The 14,247-nt window shown below is 39.8% G+C and overlaps 1 protein-coding gene across 4 annotated transcripts in view; it reads left to right on the top strand.

Annotated features, from left to right (window-relative positions):
- GNB1L (G protein subunit beta 1 like) overlaps positions 1–14,247 on the top strand; it is a 57,067-nt gene that overhangs the window by 33,053 nt on the left and 9,767 nt on the right. For all 4 annotated transcript variants that reach the window (XM_073628892.1, XM_073628894.1, XM_073628895.1 and 1 more), the window contains one exon: positions 4,104–4,202. In XM_073628892.1, the coding sequence (XP_073484993.1) occupies positions 4,104–4,202 (99 nt within the window). The remainder of the gene's footprint in view (positions 1–4,103; positions 4,203–14,247) is intronic.

Below are 14,247 nucleotides of genomic sequence, written 5' to 3' on the forward strand. Positions count from 1 at the left end.
CAGCAGTTACTTCCAGGGGAATGGTCTCTGCATCCCGACGTCTTTTGGGCCATATGCCAAAGATGGGGGGTTCCAGATGTAGATCTCTTTGCATCCCGATTCAACAAAAAGATAGACAGATTTGTGGCAAGGACAAAAGATCCTCTTGCATGCGGGACGGATGCGTTGGTGATTCCGTGGCATCGGTTCTCACTGATTTACGCATTCCCGCCTATTCTGCTATTACCACGACTCCTTCGCAGGATCAGGCAGGAAAGGAAGTCGGTACTTCTGGTGGCCCCCGCTTGGCCCAGAAGGACTTGGTATGCAGAAATAGTAAGGATGACGGTAGGTCCCCCGTGGACCCTACCAGTACGCCCAGACCTGTTATCTCAAGGTCCAGTGTTCCATCCTGCCTTACAAACGCTAAATTTGACGGTTTGGCTATTGAGACCCACGTTCTGAAGAGTCGTGGGCTCTCAGGTCCTGTCATATCTACCTTGATTAATGCAAGGAAGCCAGCTTCCAGGATGATTTATCATAGAGTCTGGAAAGCTTATATAACCTGGTGTGAATCCAGAGGTTGGCATCCCAGGAAATATGTCATAGGTAGAATTCTTGATTTTCTACAATTAGGATTAGAGATGAAGCTGGCCTTGAGTACCATCAAGGGCCAGGTCTCTGCTTTATCAGTATTATTTCAGCGGCCACTTGCTTTGCATTCTTTGGTCCGAAACTTTATGCAGGGGGTGATGCGTCTTAATCCTCCGGTTAAAGCGCCCCTAAACCCCTGGGACTTGAACTTGGTTCTGGCTGTGTTACAGAAACAGCCTTTTGAACCAATAAGTCAGATTCCTTTGGTCTTGTTGACAAGGAAGTTAATTTTTCTGGTGGCCATCTCTTCTGCTAGAAGAGTATTAGAATTAGCAGCTCTTTCCTGTAAGGAGCCTTATTTGATTATACGCAAGGATAGAGTGGTACTACGCCCTCATCCTAGTTTTTTTACCGAAGGTGGTTTCTGATTTTCATTTAAACCAAGACATTGTTCTACCTTCCTTTTTTCCAGATCCCTGTTCTCCGGAAGAGAGATCTCTACATTCGTTGGATGTAGTAAGAGCAGTTAAGGCCTATCTAGGGGCAACTGTTCAGATCCGCAAGACGGATGTTTTGTTTGTGCTGCCAGAGGGTCCCAGTAGAGGACAGGCAGTGTCAGAAGCTACCATTTCTAAATGGATTCGACAGTTGATTATTCAAGCTTACGGTTTGAAACAGAAGGTTCCCCCGTTTCAGATCAAGGCACATTCCACAAGGGCTATTGGTGCTTCTTGGGCAGTGCATCACCAGGCCTCTATGGCTCAAATCTGCAAGGCCGCAACCTGGTCTTCAGTTCATACATTCACCAGATTCTATCAGGTGGATGTGAGAAGGCATGAGGATATCGCCTTTGGGCGTAGTGTGCTGCAGGCAGCGGTACAGGGTCCTCAGGTCTGATTGCACCCTACTTGGTCATGGTTCCCCCCCTCAGGTAGCATTGCTCTGGGACATCCCATCAGTAATTACTGAGGCTCTGTGTCCCGTGATGTTCGAGAAAGAAAATAGGATTTTTTAAAACAGCTTACCTGTAAAATCCTTTTCTTTCGAAGGACATCACGGGACACAGAGGTCCCGCCCCTCTTTTAATACACTATATTGCTTGGCTACAAAACTGAGGTATCCCTGCAAGGGGGAGGGATTATATAGGGGGTTGAACTTCCTGATAGGGTGTGCCAGTGTCCAATCACCAGTGATACCTATATAACCCATCAGTAATTACTGAGGCTCTGTGTCCCGTGATGTCCTTCGAAAGAAAAGGATTTTACAGGTAAGCTGTTTTAAAAAATCCTATTTTTTACATTTCCTCTATGGGCCTGTTTATTTGGTGATAAATTACAACATACATTTTTTTCAAGAGAAAATCTAGGCTTTCTTATGATAATATTTGCAAAAATGTTTTTTACGGGGCCTTGAGACACAGAAATCTAAAAAAGGCGTTAGTCAAAAGTATTTTTATTCTAAATGAAAACGTTTTATTCAGTAATTTGTCATGTTTGGGCCTCATGCACACTGGACGTTTTTACAGCTGCTGTTAGGGGCATTTTTTTTCCCCCTGCCTCTAAATTCCCCTGCATGGTAGCCTATGTGTCCATGCACACATGCTTTTATCAGCGTTTAATAGCAGGGGCTTTTAGAGACAGGAAAAAATAAACTGCCAGTGCATGTCAAAATTAATTAGGATTATTTAAAATGTTAACTGCAAATTTTAGCATTTAAAAAAACTAACTAGGCATAACTGCAAATCATACTTTGCAAGTTTTCCCATTTTATGAAGACATATAGAATTTTGTTTCAGGTAAAAATTATTGTTTTTATGTGCAGTAGTACAAAAACAAGTGAATGCTAAAGTTTACATTCAATTGATTAAAAAAATGCTAAAGGGGAAAAAGGGATGAAGAAGTTATTTACAATCTAATAGGTTAAATTAAGGGTTAATAAAGTGCTAAAATTGTGTTAAAAATATTTATTTTACACATTATGGTAGTTTATGAATTAAACCTACAACAGTAGCTTTCATTCATAAATTGATGCGGAGCAGGACTGAGCTCCTAAACTGACAGATCAGTCTTTTGGATTACACAGGGAGAACACCTTTCACTGTGTAATTATCAGAGCCCTGTGAAAGACATTTTCTCTGCTCCATTTATCCTTCAGTAGCTGTCACTGACAGCACAGAGCCACGCTCTACCTGCCTCGTGGACTACAAAAAGGTCTCAAGGGCCTTGTGCAGGCCGTGGGCCCACCAGTTGGGCATCCCTGCTCTAGAATATAATTGACCTAACTTGATTGTACGTTCTTCCTGGCTATTGTACAACATGACTGTAGATTTTTTTTTTTTTTTGATGTTGCTCTGTGGCTTAGATTCTTCTTATGCAGTAGAGAAAGTTATATTTAAAATCAAGGTATAATGGGGGAAATAATTTTGATCCCCTGCAGATTTTGTAACTTTGCACTCTTACAGAGAAATGAAGGGTCTATAATTTTAATCATATATGTATTTTAAATGATGGAGACAGAATATGAACCAAAAATCCAGAAAAAACACATGATACAAGTGTTATAAATTGTGTTGCAGTTCAGTGGGTAAAATAAGTATTTGATCCCCAAGCAAAACATTTATTTATTTTTATTTATTTTAGGTACTTATATAGAGCCGTCAATTTATGCAGCGCTTTACATATACATTGTACATTCACATCAGTCCCTACCCTCAAGGAGCTTACAATCTAAGGTCCCTAACTCACATTCATACATACTAGGGACAATTTATACAGGATCCAATTAGCCTACCAGCATATCTTTGGAGTGTGGGAGGAAACCGGAGTACCCGGAGGAAACCCACACAGGCACAGGGAGAACATGTAAACTCCAGGCAGGTAGTGTCGTGGTTGGGATTCAAACCAGCGACCCTTCTTACTGCTAGGCGAAAGTGTTATCCACTACACCACTGCACCGCCCCATAACATGACTTAGTACTTGGTGAAAAAACCCTTGGCAAGCACAGAGGTAAGATGTTTCTTGTAGTTGGTTACCAGGTTTTCACACAACTCAGGAAGGATTTTGGTCCACTCTTCTTTACAGATATTCTCTAAATCTTTAAGGTTTCTTGGCTGTTGCCTGGCAACTCAAAGTTTCAGCTACCTCCATACATTTTCTATAGGATTAATGTCTGGAGACTGGCTAGGCCACTCCATGACCTTAATGTGCTTCTTCTTGAGCCACTTCTTTGTTGCCTTGGTGGTATGATTCATTGTTCTGGCTGTTGGAAGAAGGTTCTCATCCTAGATTTTATAATACATGGCCCTTTGCATTTGCCCCTAAATGCAGCAAAGTTGGCCTGTATCTTTAGCAGAGAAACAGCCCCAAAGCATATTGATCAAATCATTATTTTCCCCACTGTATATACCACACAAGAAGGGATTGAGAAGAACGATATGAAAGTTTTATATTTTCATGTTTATTTTGTGACTTATATTACATGTTTTATGTAATAAGTGCCTTTAAGTTTTATTTCCCCTTATTTTGAACAGGTTCAGGTTATTGACCTGGCATCCAAAAAGATAATAGGCTCCATGGACCCTGTTTCAGACAGGAATTGGGGAATGGCGATGTGCATGAAACTTTGGCAGGTTAGCAGTCTTAATTTCTATTACCATATTTTGGTTTTATTTTATATAAAAAACAAGTTCTTCCACAGTGCTTTACAAGAAGAAAACAGCAGACAAAATTGTTTTACTAGATTAAGGTTTAGCTTTCTAATTATTCTGTTACTTGAGTTACTGTATCTTTGAAGCCATTTTATGCTTTCAACGTGTGTGGAAACTGTTCCCTTTGATGTGGCCTTGGTGTCCTTAGAACCTACAATTTTTTTACAGTAAAAAAGGCACATATGAGGTGCTGCAGAACTAAATGCTTTTTTTTGGAAACCCATTTCATACAGTGACTGAAAAGAGAAAGCCTTTGGAGCTGTTTCTTTAAAACTTTACAAATAGCTGAGTCTCAGGGGTTCCAGTTAGGGAGAGCACCAGTGGTCCAGAGCAAGTGGTACAAATTGGTGACCCCTTATATTTATTAACAGGCTGAACTTCCTTTATTAGCACAGCTGTTATAAGCTCTACCTTGGTACAGCTTTTTATGTTAGTTTTTGTGAAGTCCTGCTTACATTTTTTTGATCAAACACTACATTTCAGTGAATATGGGATAAAATGGCTTTCAACAATATTAAAATACTGAATTTTTCTTCTGTATTGTGAATCATTACCTTATTGTTACATAAGTATGATCATTAGTTACAGAAAATGTATTTGGTGGGGCCCCAGTCAGATAACGTAAATTTTTTTGAAGGTTCCCTTGAAGCAACCAAATTTTATTAAAGTTATCCTGGACAGAGATAGCAACTGACAGATGATGAAACATACAGTATGCCTGTCCTCACTTGCATTGACATTCCCATGTAACTTGCATTAGTCTTCTGAATGGGTGCATATATTTAGTGGTATTTTTATTAACCTCCCTGGTGGCATTATTATGTCAGATTTTTGCGTCTCAAAGCGATACTATTGTTTTGCTTAGAAATTTGGCGTTTTATATTGTAGGCCTGTAATTCTTAGCAATAACACACTTAAATCTGTCCAAACAAGAGTCTAGTAGATATCCCTGGTATGATAAAGTTTGAAACACCAAATCATGAATTATAATATAATAAATAACTATAAATAATTATAAAAAATAATAATATAGTAATAATAAAATTCATTTCCTCACAATTCACTATCACTCAATTCTGCAAGTGTTCTAATTTACTATCGCTGGTTTCTAGCTGGTCTAAAACCACTTTTGACGTAAAGGGACACTTTTTGCTTGCTATGGACAATCTCAAGTTTCCATTACCATTACCATTTTTCCCAGAGAGAAGGATACAATCCACACCATCTGATATATATATCAGATGGTGTGGATTGTATACTTACCATACCAGTGTCTTGATCGCTGCTACCATACCAGTGTCTTGATCACTGCTACCATACCAGTGCCTTGATCAATGCTACCATACCAGTGTCCTGAGTACTGCCATACCAGTGCCCTGATCACCACCCTACCAACATCCTGCTTACCACCATAGTAGTGTCAGTGTCAACAGAGCCAATGCCCCTCAAAGTTTCCACTGTCACGGTGCTCCAAGGCCTCCAAAAATGTGATGGGTAGTCAGGAATTTAGGTGTGTAATTTATGACCCTAGAATAACTTGTTAAAATTACAACTTTGTAAAAAAAAATAATAATTTACTGTTATAATTTTCCAAAAAATGTTGGCAAAAAAATACAACCTAAAAAACTCACCATGCCCCTTACTAAATACCTTGGACTGTCTACTTTCCAAAAAAGGTCATTTGGGGGGCATTTATACTGTCCCGGCATTTAAGGGCCTCAAGAAATGAGATAGACAGTCCGTACATTAGGACTGATCAATTTTCAAGTATACGTACAGTATATAAACTATGGTTTGTAAGCTCTATTACTTTAAAGCGGTATACATTTGGTCTAAATTCATGAAGAAAGATTATTTACTTGCAAAATGTTATAACCGAAACTTATTTTATTTTCAAAACTTTGGATTCTTATTTTAATTTATATAGCCAAAAAATAAAAAACCCAGTGGTGATTAAATACCATCAAAAGAAAGCTCTGTCTCAAAAATTATATAAAATTTATTTGAGTATAGTGTTGCCATTGAGTAATTGTCATTTAAAGTGTGACAGCACTGATATCTGAAAAATGGCCTGGACTGGAAAGGGGGGGGGGGTGAAAGTGTCCAGACTTGAAGTGGTTGAGCTAGGGACCAAATTGGCAAAATGGAGGCAAATTTTTCTATAAAATGAAAGGTGAAGTCTGACGGGTAGCTCCACTTTTTTTTTTTTTTTTTCAATTTCAATGAATAGGGGCTTACAGCAGTAATAAACCCAAAAGGAAACATGTAATATATTTCAGCTTACGAATTCCTACATGTGATGGCTGCCTTAGTTTTCTTTTTTAGGCTTGTATTCTGTTTTCGTGTGGTGATCCAGCCAGTAAGTCTGTCAAAAGCACAAGCTCTCCAGGAGAATGTATCAGTTTACATGGATAAGACACTGGCAAGGGTTCTTAAAATGATCCACTTTGATTTATTCATGTAAAACTTTTATCCCAAAAGAGGAAAAACTGTTTGTAACTGATTCTAAAGTGTGAGCTGGAGTTTGGCATCAACTTGTTGATGTATTTAAGTTATTCTATCAAATTTAACACTCCCCCCCCCCCCCCCCCCCCAGACTGACAATGCTCATCCAGAGTGGGAGCATACTAATACAAGAGGTGTGTTACTGGCCAGATCTTCAGGTGAAAACAGAGGGGAAAAAAACCAAAGAAGAGAACGGATGCAGCCACCAAATCTAAAGATTGTTAAGCTGCAGTATAATGCATTTTTTGGTTTTGGGTTTAATACCACTTTAATAGACTATAAAGAAAGTGAATTTTCTGATAAGTGTCTGGTGGTGAAAAGGTTATGAAATGATGATTTGCTGCCTTTATAAATAGCTTTATAAATATTCCCCTGTATTATAATTATGTCATATTGTTGGATGGTTCCACTAAAATGCTGTTTAGTGTCCTAGATATTGTGGACTAGGAGGAAAATGAAATGGCACTGCTTAAACAGCACTGAATAAATCATTTTTGTACTAGTATTTTATTTATTTTTTTAATTTTGAGCATCTGATTTATTGTTTTACACTCTATGTAATTGTTCAGATAAGGAAAGCCTCTATATAATTACATATTGTGAAGTACAAATTGTGAAGTACATGATGTTTTGTGAATGTGCTGTTGAAAGCTTTATGACCTCGAGGTATTTCTTGCAAAATTGTAAGCTATAGAAGGGAATCAGGTGACATACATAATTTCATAGCTCCAAATAATAAATGTAGAATTTTTATGTTGCTAAAAATGTGTTGTCATGTTAAAACATACAAACAGTAACGTTAACAGATACAGAGAGATAAACACAACAGATCCTCCTAATATAAATGAGTAATTGTAGAAAAAAAAAGGAAAACGCATAGAACACATACATACATACATACATACATACATACATGGAGATTAGTTTAAAAAAAAAAAGTTTTAATGAACAGCTTCCAACTCCAAAGTTTTGCCACTTTCCCTCCTCCCACATCTCTTATCAACATGACCTGTGATTTATGGTGTTGGAAATTAATGTGAATATAATGCTCAACTTCAGACAGATGTAAAATGCACAAATTAATGCAACTGTGTACTCTATTAATACATTATTAAGAGCCCATTTACATGTATGCATTGCAGTGCCTTTCACTTTGAATGGCACCCCAATGCACAAAGGCAGATTCATGCATTGCGCAAAAAAAAAAAAAGGTAGCACAACTGTTTTATTGGGGGGAGGTTGGTGCCTTTAATGCCTATTGATTCAATAAAGTGATTGTAAAGCTTTCATTTTTTTATTTTTTTGAAAATATGAAACATGATATACTTACCTGCTCTGTGCACTAGATCTGCACAGAGCAGCCAGGATGCTCCTCTTCTCTGGTCCCTTGCCAGCGCTCCTGGCTCCTCCCTTCTGTCAGGTTCCCCCACAGCAAGCAGCTTGCTATGGGGGGACCAGAGCCGTCCATTCACACACAGAGCCGTGGTTTGGCCCCGCCCCTCCATCTCCTGATTGGCGCCCTGGCTGTGATTGACAGCAGCGGGAGCCAAGGCTCTCGTGGACATCGCTGGATCCAGAGGGGGTTTGGGTAAGTATTAGGGGGGCTTCTGCACACAGAAGGTTTTTTACCTTCATGCAGACAGATCTCCTGCTGAGCAGGCGGATCCATGTGCGGAGTCTGTCCGTGTAAAAGGGCCCCAAAGCTGACTGCACACATTACAATCTGTTTATAAAATCTCTTTAAAATCTCCTTTAGATATACAGTACCACCAACAATATAGCATACAATCAGATTGTTAAAAGTGAGGCCACTTAAGGTATTTTATTGTGTAACCCAGGCCAGGTATATATTAACCCTTTAATGGCCATAGAAATGTACTATATGACATTAATAAGTAAAAGTAAAAGGGTTAAAAAGCTCCAGCCATGAATTTCATTTGAGGCTGGCTCCACCTCCACTATTTAAAATTTTGAAATGGATATGGGTGACTATATAGTGCTATTCCTCCCCCCTTACTTCCACCAACTTCCTTGCTCTACTGCCTTTTTCTGGGCGTCCAGAACTGCTGAAAATTCTATAAGTATGGAGAACAGTGGAGGATCCAGGAACTTCTGTTCCCCATTCTACTACATTACAAGGGTGCTTGGAAAATGAACCCATGCTATGGTAATACTTAAATTGATTTGAGTAGTAACTTTTTTTTCTATCACCTTGGGCTGTCTGCTTTCCAAAAGGGGTCATTTGGGGGTTTTCTTACTGTTCTGCCATTTTTTTTTTTTACCATTTTTTACCCTTTCACTGCCAGGTCTGTACGGCGTACGCACCTACGGCACTGCTGCCAGCTGGCCAGGTCCATACATATGGACCTCATTCCTCCTTCTGCTATAAGCTCATGGTCACTTCAGAAAAATTGTTCAGCAGACTATAGCAGGCCTATAGTGCTGATCAGCAGATGACAATCCCCTGATTAGAGCTATTCCCTCAAAAAGTGACCCCCCACCCACCCGCCAAAAGTCGCTGCTGCCTCTGCCACTCTACCACTTTGCCACTGCTGCATCCCACCTCCACATACCCTGCATTTGATAAAATTACCCTCCCCACTGCCACTCTAATTCCCCCTACCCTCCTGCACCAGTCCCCACGGCATCGATAACCCCCCTCCCCCCCAACAGCACCAATCGCTGGCATTGTTCTTTGGTGGCTTTCCTGAAGCTGCCAGCTTCCCTCCTTGCCCTCCTGCTGGCTTTAGATGTTGCACTGAAGCCACAGCAATATAAAAAAAAAAAAAATGAATCCAGTACTCAAGGGGCTGTTCCGAACCCCCCTCCAGTTACCCCATGGTCACCTGATCCCAGGAGCCCCCTCTGTGCTGTGCTGCTAGCCGGATCCCTCCTCCCCCTCCCCCCCCACCGCTGGCTGCAGCTTCTGCTTGGCAAGCTTCTGTGTGGGGGAAGGTGGGGAGTGGTCGTTATGTGTTTACCACCCCCCCTTCCTTTCTTTGGATGGATCATGTGAATGAATAGGAATCTCTCTATTAACTCAAGTACAGTGCAGCTCTCAGGATGCAGAGAAAGGGACTATTTTCAGTCCTTTGCTCTCTCTCAAAAGAGAGAAATCGCCACCATAGTAAGGCCCTGTTCACACAGAGCATACTACAGCGTACACCCTGCAAGGCCGTGTTTACCTGCTCAGTGATGCACAGGTGTTCTGTGCATCCCTGTGCAGGCAATCCTATTGATGTAATTTGTGATGTAGTTTCTGCACATACACAGCCGTTGCTCCCAAATTGACATACATGTGGGTCTGTGTACTCATGCATGAGCTCATACTGTCTGCTTTCGGGGTCGTGCACCCTCACAGATGTCAGATTGGGAGGAGCGGCTGTGCCCATGCAGCCGCAGCATCCCAGTTGACATAATTGGGACTGCCTGCATGGAGATGCATGGAACACCTGGACATTCCCCATGTAGGTAAATACCGCCTTCCATGGCATACACTTTAGTACGCCCCATGTGAACGAGTCTTAGGAATTTAGCAGGAAAGTAATGTTGTCTTTGTGTGCACCAATAATGATTTTAGTGAAAATGGCGGTTTGCTAAACATTTGCTCAACTATTGCAGGGCCTAAAAAAACCTGTAGCACATTTTTTTTATTCTACAGGTCATGTGCTTTCAGAAACTCCGAAAGCTGTATATGAAAAATGACCTCCGATATTTTTTTTTTTTGAGTAAATTGTTTTTATTTACAGTTTTGTGCACCATCCCTTTTCACCATTTTATAAAAAGGTGAAATTTAAAATTTGATATTTATTAACTCATTTATATTTAGTAGGAATTCGGCAGGAATGTTTTACGTTTTGTTATGTTTGTAATGTATCTGCTAATGATTTTAATGTATTTTTAGCAAAAATATTGCTTTGATAAACATTTGCACAAATAATACAGGGGCCTTAAAATCAGTAGCACCTTTTTATTCTACTGGTCATGTGCTTTCAGAAAATATATGGTTTGGGGGGCCTTTTACAAACTCTAAAAATCTAGAGGTCTTAATTTTTTACTTACAGCTTTCAGACACATTTTTTGGGTACGTTAGATTTTCAGCAATTCGCAAAAAGGAGCAATTTAAATTTTACAAATATTTGTTATTTTTTTTAACTCGATACAGGTTTAAGCTTTTATATTTGGCAGAAATTTAGCAGGAATTTTGTAAAATTTGCTGTGTTTGTATCTGCTTATAATGATTTTAGTGTATTTTTAGCAAAAATATTGCTTTGATAAACATTTGCGCAAATATCGCAGGGTCTTAAAAATCAGTAGCACTTTCTTATTCTACAGGGCATACGCCTTCAGAAAATATATGGTTTGGGGGGTCTTTTATAAACCCTGGAAGCTGTAAGTGAAAAATAAAAAAAAATAAAAAAATTGGGATATTTACTGTGTACGTTCTATTTTAACCATTTCGCAAAAAGGCGCAATTTAAAATGTACAAATATCTATTAATTGTTATAATAAACAAATCACAGAGTCTTAAAAATCAGTAGCACCCTCTTTTTATTCTACTGGTCATGTGCTTTCAGAAAATATATGGTTTGGGGGGTCTTTTACAAACTGACTCGAGAAAAGGCTTCTAAGAGAGCTTGCAAAACTTCCTGTGTCAGTCCTGTGTGCCAGGACTTGACTGTGTGCCAGTCAAACTATTATAGCTGTGAAAACTGAAAATTGGCCTAGTAATGAAGGGTATAATAAGCTGGTACTGAAAGTGATCGTAAATGTTCTTTTTTTTTTTTTTAAATAACAAACATGCCTATACTTACCTGCTCTGTGCAAACGTTTTGCAAAGAGCAGCCCTGTTCCTCTTTTTCTGGGGTCCACCGCTGGCGCTCCAGGCCCCTCCTCTTCACCGGGTGCCCCCACAGTAAGTCGTTTTCCACGGGGGCACCTGTGTGGGCTCGCTCCTGCGTCCATTGACTCAGACAGCAAGACTCGGCCCTGCTTTCTTGTCACTGCTTTTGATTGACAGTAGCGGGAGCCAATGGCTCCCGCTGCTATCAATCTGTCCAATGAGGAGAGCAACAGCAATTGGAGCTGATGCGCTCGTGCACATGGCTGGATCTGATTAGGGGGGGGAGCTGCAGCACAGAGTTCTTCACCTTAATGCATAGAATGCATTAAGATGAAAAATCTTAAGGCTTTACAAACACTTTAAAATGATTTTAAACGATCAACTAGTAAAACAACCCATTTAGTTTTAACCACTTTAAGGACCGGAAGATTTTCCCCCTTAATGACCAAGCCATTTTTTTTGCAATACAGCACTGTGACACTGTACCCAAACAAAATTGACGTCCTTTTTTTTTTTACACAAATAGAGCTTTCTTTTGGTGGTATTTGATCACCTCTGTGGTTTTTATTTATTTTTTGCCTATAAACAAAATAACACTGACAATTTTGAAAAAATTAAAACAATATTTTTTACTTTTTGTTGTAATAAATATCCCCCAATTTAAAAAAAAATAACTAATTTCTTTGTCAGTTTAGGCCAATATATATTCTTCTACATATAAGTGTATATTGATTGGTTTGCGCAAATGTTATAGAGTCTACAAAATAGCTGATAGATTTATAGCATTTTTATTAATTTTCTTTTTACTAGTAATGACGGTGATCAGCGATTTTTAGCAGGATTGCGGCGGACAGATTGGACGCTTTTGACACTTTTTTGGGACCACTGACATTTTGATCAGTGCTATACAAATGCCCTGATTACTGTATAAATGACACTGGCAGGAAAGGGGTTAACACTAGTGGTGATCAAGGGGTTAAATGTGTTCCCTGGGAGGTATTTCTAACAGTGGAGGGAGTGTACTGACTGGAGGAGGAGAGAGATCGCTGTTCCTGATCACTAGGAACAGACGATCACTCTCTGTTCCCCCTGTCAGAACAGGGATCTGTTTGTTTACATTGACAGAACCCCGCTCTGGCTCTGTGGAGTGATCGCGTGTGGCCAGGGGACATCGCGGCCGCCGGCCACGCGTACTGGCTCCACTGCTGGGCAGGGGGCGCGCGCGCGCCTGATATAGCTCTGTAGAGAGCCAACGTACAGCTACGACGATTCGTGGGAACGAGCCGAGCTGCCGCAGTATAATGACGGCGTCTGGTCGGCAAGTGGTTAAAATAGAAATGAAATGGAAAACATTTGTGTATAGATATAAAAAAACATTATAAATATCTTTTTATTTTTTTAATCTTTTTTTTAAAGGTGATCAAATTTCCTCTGTTCTCAGCTGCATGAGAGCTGTGCGGAGGAGAAGCAGCAGTACAGTGCGCTTCCCAGTGAATGGCTGTGCAGCGGGGGTGTGCCAGGACAAGTCTGATCATTGGAGGAGAGCAGACTGAGTTCCCAGCATAGCTGGAGAATTGATTATGGTGTGCTCTCCTGCTTAGTGTGGTCAGTTTTTAACAGGAAAGCAGAGGGACTGGCAGGAACACCAGGGATTTCACATAAATGAAGCAATACAAAGAACAGAACAAACGCTTTAAGTGGTTAACATATATGACATTTAGAAAGCCCCCTTTTACATTTTTATTCAGATCTGAGACCTGTAAAGCCCAGAGAATCCTCAATCCATTTATTTGTCTTGTTTTTGCTTCTTGGCTTCTCGATAAAATATTTTGAATGCAAAACTTTCTCTATAGTGCAGAATTCAAACAAATATTAAAAAAAATGCAAACTAATGCTGAAAAAGAGAACAGCCAGATGTACAAAGGGGAACTCATTTTTTCCTAGATCATTCTCCTCTACGAAGGGTCTTCTCCATCTCCATGTATTACACAGTATACTACCATTTTTAATAGGTCAGCTGGAAAAGTGCAGTATGTATTGTGTCCTACTTTTCTTTACCTTGGTTTGATATCACAACCATTGTTCTTTGTAATCCACAAGTAAGTTGTTGCCATTTAGACATAGTGGCATGTGAGCAGTTGTGAATGAAAAATTGAGTCCCTGGAAATCTGCAAGTTAAACAAATGACAGTGCAATTTCTGAGAATGCATCACTGTAGCCAGTTCATTCCATAGCTCTGCTGAGTGTATGACAGTTATAATACAACAGGCTGAGTCTTTAAACCTGACATTCCCTAGGGATATTTATCCCGGCTTGACCAGTTCCTGTCTGACTGGTTATTATAATTCACTCTAGTGAGATGATGAATCCTTTTCTCTGAAATGTGACACACTATCCACCAAGGTTCCATCTCCTTTGAGTTATTTCAGAGGCTAAAATAAATGAGGTGTCTGGTCAGCATGTCATGGCCTTTGACCTTTGGCATCATTAATCAAATGATATCTTATTGGTTACAGTAGTGGCTAAGACTATGTTTACCCTTCAATAGAAGCATTTATTTTGAACAAAGGACCACCATACTTATTTATGCAAAACACAGTCACAATGAATTCTAAGTTA

Source organism: Aquarana catesbeiana, linkage group LG01 (assembly GCF_042186555.1).
Source record: "Aquarana catesbeiana isolate 2022-GZ linkage group LG01, ASM4218655v1, whole genome shotgun sequence".
Lineage (NCBI taxonomy): Eukaryota > Metazoa > Chordata > Amphibia > Anura > Ranidae > Aquarana > Aquarana catesbeiana.